Source organism: Cetorhinus maximus, chromosome 3, assembly GCF_964194155.1.
Source record: "Cetorhinus maximus chromosome 3, sCetMax3.hap1.1, whole genome shotgun sequence".
NCBI lineage: Eukaryota > Metazoa > Chordata > Chondrichthyes > Lamniformes > Cetorhinidae > Cetorhinus > Cetorhinus maximus.
In genome coordinates, this window is record NC_135881.1 from 188,293,843 (window position 1) to 188,306,351 (window position 12,509).

Below are 12,509 nucleotides of genomic sequence, written 5' to 3' on the forward strand. Positions count from 1 at the left end.
TTCTATTATGGCAAAGCAGATGCTGTGATGTTCAATGACAGAGATAAGGTGTTGAAACTGTTGGTAAATGGAGAATTGGGATTGCGATTACAAGGACCATATCCAGATGAATTATTCACGGATAACCTGGACAGAAAGGGGCTGTCTAATTTACCTCCTCCATTCCTTCTCCTACTCCCGCTCCTCAGCTGCTCACTGCATAGTTGGTGACAAGGGCTATTCCCCCATGATGGCGAGGTTGTGCAGTATGTATCAGGCCACCATGAGTCTTGGCACCTGTTCTGCTGTGTACTGTAAAGCTCCTGAAGAGAGGGCCAGGCAGCAGAAGCATTGCTTCAGGATGCCACTGGTCTGCTCTATCACATTTCATGTGGCAACATGGCTTTCATTGAATGCAAGTGTGCATGGGTTGCACACAGAGATATCAGCTACGTAAACAGCATACAGGTGGCCCAGTAGTCACTTTTTTGTTTTCCATGGTGCCTCAATGCAGCTGAAACAGCAGTCTGCCACAGAATGAAGACATCATGATCATTGCCAGAATTTCAGGCATTGACCTCTATGATTTGCTGCCTATGTCTTACATCAGCTGGATATTCTACTTTTAGTTCTGGTATAGGGCAGAGTGGACATGTGGCACACACATAGCGATGCTCGTGCAGTCAATGGCACCCTGCAACACATGAAAACCTGCAAACCTAGTGAAGCTGCATGCTCTCTCTGCTTTCTTCTCTCTGGAAAGAGAAAATGAAACTGTTAATGAGAGCTGTCAATGAGTAAACAGCATCAGTGATCTCACGTAAGACTGAATGGCAGATACCTATAGCTTCAGCCTGGAAGAATTCAGACAAATTCATTGCCACAATCATATTGATAGACACTGGCAATGTGGTCCTGTCCCTTCTCTGAAGTTGCAATTGTGGTTGCAACAGGTGGTAGATTTCAGTGACAATGTCCTTTGTGAAGTGCAGACCATCTCACACATACTTTCTTGCTGAGGTCCAAGCAGAAGAATTACACCCTGAATACTAAAGGTGGGTATGGCCTCATGCTGAGCGCTCTTCCATCCTTCCTTCTCCTCCCTCTTCCAGCAGCTGGTCCTACTCTGCATGGCCTCTGTTCATTCATCCAATCATGCTGTATTCCGAATACCCACTAGTGTACACATGTCTTGGAGCAACTGATTTATGATGGACCTTTGAAGTCGACAAAAAGTCCTTCACACCACTCCCTGTAAACACCCGCGACTTGAAACAACTATAGAAAGTACCAAAAATGTGTTGAATTGTATCACAGCCAGATCAATAGTCAATAAGTAACTAATCTGTAAGTATGTGTTGATGCCTTTAAATAGCACTGTTGGGGGGGTCCTTCCCACTGTTGAATACATGTTCAGGTGTGAAAAGCTCAGAGAGTGATGGTTGGAGTCTTGAGCTCCAAAATGGCTAATGTACCAATAGGTGTTCCACACGATTCACTTTACTAGTACACACTATAGACACTATTTGGCAGGTCTAAAAGCACTCATAACTTCCAAAAATGGGTACCAATGAGCCCAATTTCTCACCCTACGTATCTGCCTGGGCTCAGTGGTAGCATGCTCAACTCTTAGGCAGGAGTTCATAGGTTCCAGTCCCATTCCAGAGAATTGAGCACAAAAAACTTGACTACACACAAGTGTACTGGGGTACTGGGAGAGTGCTGCACTGTCAGGAGGTGCCAACTTTCAGAAGAAACATTAATCTGAGGCTCTGCCTGCCCTCACAGGTGGATTTAATGGATCCAGTAGTGCTATTTCAAAAAAAGAGCATGGGAGTTCTTCCAACTATCCAATATTCATCCCTCCGCCAACATCATTTAAACCGATTATCTGGTCATTGTCACATTGTGGCTTGTAGGATCTTGCTGTGTGCTCATTGAACACTGCGATTTCTGCATTACAACAGTGCTTTAAAAGCACTTCATTGGCTATAAAGTGCTTTAGGACATCCTGAGGTTGTGAAAGGTGCTATACAAATGCAAGTTCTCTCTCTCATCCTAAATTTCCATAGAGCAGATATCAATACTAGGCTGTTCCTGGTGAGTAGTTCAGTAATACACAGGTCAACACACCAAGCCATCAAGTTCCAATCTGATTTTTGCCCTCTTTCCCAGGGAAGTGTGTGATCTCCACTTGGCATTAGATCTGGAAGTGCACATGTGGTAATGGATTACAAACTGAGTTTGAGTTTTACCCTGTTGGAAGACTCCTTTTACACTGGAGGGAAACGCTAAGCTTCCTTGACTTGCATTATATGCAGAAATCTGCAAGCAACAAATGTCCTAGACTGCTGTTCTTTACTAAGTTGGGTGATCTAAGGGTGATTGTAGGGCACTAGATTGGCCACCATATCCATTGGTTAGAAAGTGGAAAGTTGGCTAAGGCTCTGGCTGTCTGAAGGCAAATAAAGTTCCATCACTGTTATTTTAAGAACAAAAAGATAATCATCTGTCCTTGAACAAATCACCATACAAGTGCCTATTTATAAGGATTCAGCAATTGATGTGCAAATCTCAAAAGTATACTTTGCCACCCATCCCCCAACTTCCAAAGAACAGTCTATCAGGGCACTGGCATTTCCTGCTCCCGCACAGTTGTCCAAAGTAAGGAAGAAAATAGCCATTAACTAAAATGATTGTGTTGGTGAAACCATGGCAATGCCTCACCCAATTAGAGTCAACTTGCCAACCAATCAGCACCATTTTCTCATGCAGGGTAAATTGTTGGTCCCTTTGAAATTTGGCATTCTTGCATCTGTCCTAATGAAAAGCTTCAACAGCATGTCTAATTTTTAACAATGAAAGGACTGTTTTCTATTTAACAGTTTGACATCATGTTCTGCCATAGTACCTCTGTTGAATCTGCATAAATCCCTATTTCGCTTGACAACCTTAAAAAGTTTGAAGAAACATTTTACCCTGCAACTCTGGATTCAATCCATGGCATCAATGAAAGAGTAACCGTAATATTACCTGCATTATGTTCATTTGTTCCTTTGGTTAAGAACTGTTTCCTACCTATTTCTTCCAGAAACTGAGGTAGAGGACCATTACGATCCATCAGATGGAGGAATTAGTTTCCTAATTACCCCTGGAAGCAATGAATCGGATGAAACAATAACTGGTAATATACCTTGTCTGTTCAGTGGTGAATGATCTTTCCCTGCTTATAATGAAATGGAGTGGAAAAGTTGGATTTGGAAACTTCAGCTGGTGTGAACAGCCTCCTAGAGAGGGACTTGCATCGTAAGACCTTAATGCATTTGTTAAAGTTGAGACACTTTTGCACTGATGCACACTCACTTTGCAAAATCAAAATGCCCTATGTATTTACAATATGCTGGTAATTGCTGCCAAATATTGGATTGTAAATAAACTGTGAATGGTTTTCCAAATATCTATTGAAGAAGCCAGATTCAAACCCCAGTCTATACTAAGTTGGAAACAGAGAGACCTAGGAGGTCTATGTGCAGAAATCATTGAATGTGGCAGGGCAGGTTGGGAAAGTAGTTAAAAAGCCATACGGGATCATGGACTTTATAAATAGAGGCTTGGAGTACAAAGGCAGAAGGTAATTGGAGTATTGTGTCCAATCTTGGGCACCACACATTAGGAAGTGTGTGAAGGCCTTAGAGAGGATGCAGAAAATATTTACTAGAATGGTTCCAGGGATGAAATACTTCAGTTACGTGATAGATTAGAGAAGCTGGGGTCATTCTCCTTAGAGCAGAGAAGGCTGAGAGGAGATTTGATACTGGTGTTCAAAATCATGAGACGCCTAGATAGAAGGGATAGAGAGAAACTGTTCCGACTGGGAGAAGGGTCTAAAACCAGAGAACTCAGATTGAAGATGGAATGGCAAAAGAAGCAATAGTGAGATGCACAGTGAGTGATTGCATCTAGAAAGCAGGGCATGAGAGGGTGGTGGAGGCAGATTCAAAAGGGAATTAGATAAGTACTTGAAGGGAAAATTTGCAGGGTCACAGGGAAAGGGCAGTGGAGTGAGACAAGCTGGATTTCTCTTATCGAGGGCTGGTGCAAACCCGATGGGCCAAATGGCCTCCTTCTGTGCTGTAGCCACTCATGATTCTAAGCAATCTGATCTTAGCGGCCAGTGTATTGGCAATCCAGTTAGCCTCAGCAATATTTAGTAACAAAGGAAAAAGCAGCCAGGGCTCCCTGTCCTGTTTGCTATTGAGCGATTACTTCATGAAAAAGTAGACATTGGTTTGGTACAGGACAAGGCTAGTTTGCAATACCTCCAGGACCATGTAGCCTACCAATGATTACTGTTGGCTAATAGAACAAAAACCCCCCCAGAATACTACAGAAAATGGTGCATTCACTCAGCAGGTCGGGCAGCATCTCCAGATAGAGGCAAGAGAGGTTGATACCTTTTTTTCTGTACTTGTACTTGTATTAACGTTTGAGTAATGGTTTTGGTTTCATGTAATTAAGGACAAAATTACAGAATATCTAACTGAAGGAAAAATAGAAACAGCCAACATCATTTTCAGAAAGGAAGATTGTGCTTGATGAACCGTACTATCTTCTTTGAGGAGGTGTCTGGAGGAAATGCAATAGATGTGGTGCACACATTCTTTCAGGAATCTTTTGACAAGGTATCCACATAGGAGACTATCGGACAAGATTAAGGGACGTGGAAGTAGGGGAATGGAGCAGGTTTGGATTAAAAACTACTATAATGGAGGGAACCGGCTTAGGGCAGATTTTCAAAGCGGTTGGAAGTGGGTAGATGGTTCTGTTCTGGAATGGTTTCCGTTCACTGTATATATCAGTGATTTGGATAAGGGCTAGAGGAAATGATGGTCAACTTTGCAGATGACACCAAAATAGGCTTAGTTAATAATTCTGAGGCTGGAATTTTCCAGCCTCATTGGCATCGGGTATCATGGTGGAAAGGGCGGGGGGGAGGAGCAATATGGCGAGAAGGCCAAAAACCAGTTTCACGCCAACCTGAAAGCACAGCAGGATCATGCAATGGTGTCCACCATGGCGGAACACGAATCCCGCTGCAGGCCAGTGCAAACCAGATTTGCATCCTGGTAATGGGCTGCAAAGTAAGGCCCAAACATCACCCCATGCCAGATTTACCATTACACTGGTGGGAAAACATGCCAGGCCAAATCACATCTGAACAAATGTGACCCGCAGAAGTCAGGACTTACTGTTAGGGCCTTGCTCAGATCGCGGACATTCGGGGAGCAGAAGATGCTTGAGCCCTTCAGCCACTGGACTCGGCAGGAGGAGGGATTTCGGGGGGAGGAGGGGGTTTGGAGGGGGTGAAAGATGTCTGGGTGGAGGAGGAAGTAAGGGTGGAGGAGGGAATAAGGTTAGAGGAGGGAGTAAGGGGTGGGGGATGCCCAGGTGAATGTGCAAGGGAGGGGTCAGTGGAATCAATGACTGCCTCTTGGGGAGTGAACTGAGGGTGGGCACAGTAGGAGGGAATGGTGAGCATGAGAGGGGGCAGAGGGAGCTGGAAGGATGGGAGGGTGAGGGTGCGTCAGTAGCAGTAGAATGGATCCAACCAGGGATCAGGCTATTTTGGGTGGATCCAACCAAGGATCAGGCATTTTTTGGATCTGGTAATGTGTAATGAGGCAAGTTTAATAAATGATTTCTGAGTAAAAGATCCCCTAGGAAACAGTGACCATAGCATGGTGGAATTTAGCATTCAGTTTGAGTGAGAAACTTAGTTTGGAAACAACTGTGCTAAACTTAAATAAGGGTAATTACAAAGGAATGACGGCAGAGTTGGCGGAGTGGACTGGGAAAGGAATTTAGCAAAAAAGATGGTTGATGAGCAATGGCAGATGTTTAAGAAAATAGTTCATGATTCACAACAAAGATATATCCCAGTAAGGAAGAAGGATTGTAGGAAGGGGATAAACCAACCATGGTTAACCAAGGAAATTAAGGATAGTATCAAAGTGAAAGAAAGAACACACAATGTGGCAAAGATGAGTGGTAAGCCAGAGGATTGGGAAAGTTGTAAAAACCAACAGAAGATGACCAAAAAAAAATAAAGAGGGAGAAAATAAACTTTGAGGGTAAACTAGCAAGTAATATAAAAACGGACAGTAAGAGTTTCTTTAAATATATAAAAAGGAAGAGAGAAGCCAAATTCAATATAGGCCCTGTAGAGAATGAGGCTGGGGAAATAATAATGGGGAATCAGGAAATTGCAGAGGAGTTGAATAAATACTTTGCATCAGTCTTCACAGTAGCAGACACTAATAGCATACCAAAAATACTAAATGATCATGGGGCCAAAGGGGGGGAGGAAATAAATACAATAATTATCACTAGAGAAGAAGTATTAGGGAAACTAATGGGGCTAAAGGCTGATAAATCACCTGGACCTGATGCGTTGCATCCTAGGATATTAAAGGATATAGCTGCAGAGATAGTGGATGCACCGGTAGTAATCTTCCAAGAATCCTTAGATTCTAGAATAGTCTCAGAGGAATGGAAAACTGCCAATGTAACACCCTTATTCAAAAAGGGAGGGAGACAAAAAGACAGGTAAGTATAGGCCAGTTAGCTTAACATCTGTCATTGGGAAAATGTTAGAGTCTATTATAAAGGATGTAATAGTTGAGCATTTAGAAATGTATAATATAATCAGGCAGAGTCAGCATGGCTTCATGAAGGGGAAATCATGCCTGACAAATTTATTAGACTTCTTTAAGGAGGTAACAAGTATGATAGATAAAGGGAAACCAATAGATGTAATATATTTAAATTTCCAAAAGGCGTTTAATAAGGTACTGCACATAAGGCTACTTAGTAAGATAAGAGCCTATGGTTTTGGGGGTTGTATATTAGCATAGATAGAGGATTGGCTAACTAATAGAAGACAGAGAGTTGGGATACGAGGAGCATTTTCAGGATGGCAACCTGTAACTAGTGGAGTGCCACAGGGATCAGTGCTGGGGTCACAATTATTTACAATATATATTAATGACTTGGATGAGGGAAATTAATGTACTATCACCAAGTTTGCAGATGACACAAAAATAGGTGGGAAGGCAAGTGGTGAGGATGACACAAAGAGCCTACAGAGGGATATAGACAGGTTAAGTGAGTGGGCAAAAACATGGCAGATGGAATATAATGTGGGAAAATGTGAGGTTATGCACTTTGGAAGGAAGAATAGAGGAGCTGAATATTACTTAAATGGAGAAAGGCTGAAGAAAGTTGCAGCACAGAGGGATTTGGGAGCCCTCATTCATGAATCCCAAAAAGCTAGCATACAAGTTCAGCAGGTAATAGGAAAGGCAAATGAAATGTTGGCCTTCATTTCAAAGGGAATGGAGTATAAAAATAGGGAAGTCTTGCTAAAACTATACAAGGCACTAGTTAGACTACTCTTAGAATACTGTGAACAGTTTTGGTCCCCGTATCTAAGGAAAGATATACTGGTGTTGGAGGCAGTCCAGAGAGGGTTCACTATGTTGATCCCAGGTATGGAGGGATTTTCTTATGAGGAGAGGTTGAGCAGGTTGGGCCTGTACTCATTGAAGTTTAGAAGAATGAGTGGCGGCCTTATTGAAAGATATAAGATTCTTAGGGGGCTTGACAGGGTAGATGCTGAGGGGTTGTTTCCCCTTGTGGGAGAGTCTAGGATCAGAGGGCATAATCTCAGAATGAAAGGTTGCCCATTTAAGACAGAGATGATGAGGAATTTCTTCTCTCAGAAGATAGTGAATCTGTGGAATTCTTTACCCAAGAGGGCGATAGAGGCTGGTTCATTAAGTATATTCAAGGCTGAGACAGACAGATTTTTAATCAGTAAGGGAATCGAGGGTTATGGGAAAAAGGCAGGAAAGTAGAGAATTAGCAGATCAGCCATGATCTCATTGAATGATGGAGCAGACTCGGTGAGCTGAATGGCCAACTTCTGGTGCTATGTCTTATGGATGGTGAGGGTGGTTGGTGGGGACTCGGAGGCAGACAAGAACCCTCTGGGTGGGAAGGCAGAGGTTGGGCAGGTCAATGCGAATGAGAGTGGGATTCTTAAGAAGGTAGGGAACATGCCCATTCACCTGAACATCCTGGAATGACAAGGATTCTGGTTGGTAGGTGATAGTGGGGAGGTGGAAGGCGATGCTGTGGGGGTAAACAGTGATGTGGGAAAGGACATGGGTGACTGGGGGAAGTGAAAAGGCGGAAGGGCCTTTTGAAATCGAAAGCGAGCCGAGTCTCCTGTTGGATGGGTACAGGTGCTGCATGGGAGTGTGATCAATGGGTGGGCAGAGATGCAGGTCAGCTCAGATGGACAACTGAAAGAGAACGCCAGGAGGCAGCATTGAAAATGTTCGGGGCAGTGAGATGAGTGTGATGGATGAAGTGCGTGGGAGCCTGTTTACACAAAGCTCCGAAAGGCCCTGCCACACACACATTGCTCCCTCCAGAATCACTCGTGGTCCAGTTGCGTGCAGCAGAACTGCTCGTGGGGAGGGATGCAATGGGAGGACTCGTGAAACCTGTCAATGAAGCTGAAAGACAACATTGCACATAGTTCATGAAAGCGAATATAATGACAGAATGTGTTCACCCATTAACCCACTTGTGACCAAAATTTCTTAACTTTTCTAGGCCTACCACTTCTTCGAGGTGCTGCCATGACATCTGCAGCAATGGTGGAGACAGCCTGTGCAATGGTTGGCCCTGTTGCCTCTGATGACTTTGGCGTGCTTTGTCTGTCCACCTGTGGGAGTGCTGCTCCCTCTGCGGTGACAGAGGACAAGGTTGAGGGGGGGTTACAGGCAAAGAGGATGCAGAGGGAAAGGACAGCCTCTGAGATTCCTGAGTGGATGACCCAGGGGTGTCCAGCTGCCGCTCCTCCTCCTTTCTGATTCCCGAGGGCCCTGGCCTGACCCCTTGAGGGGAAGGAACATCTGTTGGAATTTGAGGTGCCCCATTTCCCTCTCGTGTTTCCATTGCAGAAAGTCACCCATGGCTACCTCGATGAAGTGCGGGTCTGCACACATCTCCACATTCTACTGGACCAGAGTCTCTATGGCATCTGCCATCCTTCCCATGGAGACCTCCATGCGCAAACATGTGGACGCTACTTCATCAGAGAGCAGTCGGACGAACTGCTCCGACTCACATGCCACTCGGCTGAGGGCTTCCAATAGCTTTGTGTGATGCTCCTCCGCTTTCTGCTGACTCTCCACTGAGTAGGAAGGCCAAATCCAGAGGCTTGTCATTTGACTCGGACCTCACAGATGCCTCTTCCCCAGCAGTCCTCTGAATGCCGGGGAGTTCAGCTGAGCCTGCCTCCTCCTGCTGTGGACATGTGTCTGCGGTGACCACCAGCGTGGGAACCCGGGCCTGCTCTAGATCTAGGTCCCACTGAGGTGTGTGTCTCTGTGCTGTTAGAAAGTGTGGGTAAGCGCTGTGACGGGTCTTCCAGGCTGCTTATTTCCAGCTCTTCAATGGAGGAGGCCACTTGGTCGTGAGGATGTGAATGGAGCTGAGGGACTGGCTGGCTAAGGGCATTGGTCACTTGGCAGGGCTCCCTGTGAACCAAAGTAGAGATAATTAGTGCATGACATTAGAGTCAAAAGTAAGAGAGAGAGCACTCAAGGTACGTTGAAAGAAGGATGATGTGGTGCAGGATCCTCACATGGGTGGTCACCATCGATATCACCGTCACCGCAGGCATGGTCCACGTCCTCACCAGTCAGCGCGATGGCACGCTCCTCAAAGCGAGTGAGGGGCCTAATGTGTACAACTCCACCCCCCAGTCTGGGATCTCTCCCTGCTGTTGTGAACCAGCTTCTCCTGCATGAAAACAGATGGAAAGAGTGTGCGCAGGATACATGGCACTGCATGAAATGTTTGTGTGGTGAGTGGAGCCATGGACAGGATGAGGATTCGAGTTCCAGAGGATATGAGCCTGATGGAGATGTGAGGGTGTGTGTGAGAGTTAGTGGTGTTGCCCCTTGAGGTGTGAGATCCCTGTGGATGTGTGATGGGTTTGTGAGTGTGTGAAATAGCGCGTGATGACGTCGGGCGAGTGTCCCAACATCACCGCGCACTCGTGCAATATTTCGGTCAGCGGGCACGCGCTAAACTCAAAAGCATGCCCACCAACAATTAAGAGGGTAATTAAGCCCATTAACGGTGCAACTAACAGATTTTCTGTTGCCCGTCCAACATTACGGTTGGTGAGCAGGCGAATCAGCCAGGCGTCTGTTGCATTTTTCAGGAAACCTCATCCATAGGCAGGATGAGGTTTCTGTGGTAAATTGAAATAAAAATAAATATCTGTGGACAGCAATTTCGTTACCTACATTTTCAGGTGACTGATTATGAAGCTTGGACACTTTTTTCCGGTGTCTGTGACCTTTATTTTAGGTTGTCCAGATCTTCAGCTCCCTGAAGCCGCTCTCTGCTTTCAGGGAGTTTTCTGTGAGCGCTCGCCCCCGCCTGTGCTGACTTCAGCGCTTGCCCTGCTCCCGCCCCCACCCCACCCCACCCCACCCCAGCAGCACTGAGCCTTCCAGCATGCGCTTTGTGCCGGCTGCCGTTAATTGGCCAGCCAGCGTGAATTTGCAGTCGGGGGTTGATCGCGGTCAACGGTCCGTCCCCTGTCTGATCCCGGACCCGCTGACCCCGCCTGCCCGCCGACACGCGCACACACACATGCACACGCGCGCATGCACACACACATGCACACGCACGCACACATGCACACACACACGCGTGCGCGCGCACACACACACATGCACACACACGTGCACACATGCACACGCATGCACGCACACACACGGTTTGAACCAGCACATCACAGGGTGCAGTTGAACAAGGAAGTTATTTTGCCCCTTTGAACTTTATTGTGAGCTACAAGCTATTAACGTATTAAGCTGTTTACAAATGACTGAGATGTATCCACATTCTTTGGCTTGTGGGAGTGGCATCTTCCTACTTTCTCACATCACACGTTGTGCTATCTTGTGTCTCTGTGCTGTTTGTTGAACTTTGCAGATTGAAATACCTGTTCATTAACTCTTGTTCGCATTCACTGAAATTCTTACTAACTGAATTTGTTTTATGTCTAGAACTTTCATTATCACTTGGTTCTCGCTATTTAACAGAACAATTTTTCCCCCATATTTGTTGTGTCTCTCTTACTATTTATCCCTGGATTGAACTGTACATAGCTGAGAATAATATCAGCCTCGAGTAGAAAAGTCACAAAACAACGAAGCAAAGGTCTCGGATAACAAAATAAATTGACATTCAAGTATGTTTTAAAACCATATTGAACACACATTATGAAACTGCTTTTAATTCCATCTTGTAAATGCCTTGTTGCTTTGGATTTATTGTTACTTTAAGTTGTACAGCTTCTGGTTAATTTGATATGAACAAATCCCTGATCTGCTAAAACTGATCTCAGTGAACACCTACAGCAATCACTTTTGATCAAAGTGAATTAATAACCAGAATCTCAGAGTAACGTTATTTTTTTTGCTGTCTGATAGCTATGGCACATTAGAATATTACTCCAAATACTTCAGATCCCCTTCCTCTATTGTCTTAATGCAATTTTAAGAAAAATAGCAGTATTTTTGCAAAATGTGAGCTGAGTTTCTGTTACAGGATACTGTCATCTCATATTGAACGCAATGCCATCTTGAGATTATTCCAAAGCTTCTTTAGTGAGTGAAGGATTCCCGAGTCACTAGTTCAGGCTTGTCCAACCTTTTTGTATGGCGGGGTGGGGGGCAAATTTCCATTTTTTTCTTACTCAAGGGGCCAATGAGCAGATTTCGGAAAGATACATTACTTTTAAAAAAAATGTTGAGTATGAAGAAAAGAAACAGCTTGCTGAGCAAAAACAAAGCAATGTCAAAGCAATAAATTTATCATTTTATAAAAGAGTAATTAATAAAGGTGATCATTAGAGTGTAAGAGGGCGAGAGTGTCCCGTTCACTCCCAGTCTCAGGATGTTTACTCCGTTACCCTGTAACAGTGGGTGAGAGTATTTGTTGGTGTGTGAGAATGAGGGTGACTGAGAATCCTGAGACTGAGAGTGAGCCAGACACACACATTCACACACACACTCACTCTCTCTTCCTCTCTCTCACACATTATCACACATTCTCTTCCACACACACACACACTCTCACGCACTCACTTACACACTCAGTCACTCACTTTCTCTGTGATGCACACACACACACCACCGGTAGTGAGTCTCTTCACCACCGCCCCTTCCACCTGGGCCCCGCAACCTCCCGCTCTTCCCGGGCCCCACGACCTCCCTCTCTCCCTGGGCCCCACAGCATCTTCTCTCCCCGGGCCCTGCAGCTCCTTCTCTCCCCAGGCCCAGCAGCACCTTCTCTCCCCAGGCCCTGCAGCACCTTCTCTCCCCGGGAAATCCTCTCTCTTTCTCCACCACACTTACCGTTGCCGGTGATCGCTGATT

General features: G+C 45.2%; 1 protein-coding gene across 1 annotated transcript in view; it reads left to right on the forward strand.

The window, feature by feature from the left end:
• The window catches only part of LOC144674427 (sodium/hydrogen exchanger 3-like), a 159,520-nt gene that overhangs the window by 146,041 nt on the left and 970 nt on the right, over window positions 1–12,509 (forward strand). The window contains exon 15 of the mRNA XM_078535794.1: window positions 3,071–3,163. Within this exon, the coding sequence (XP_078391920.1) occupies window positions 3,071–3,163 (93 nt within the window). The remainder of the gene's footprint in view (window positions 1–3,070; window positions 3,164–12,509) is intronic.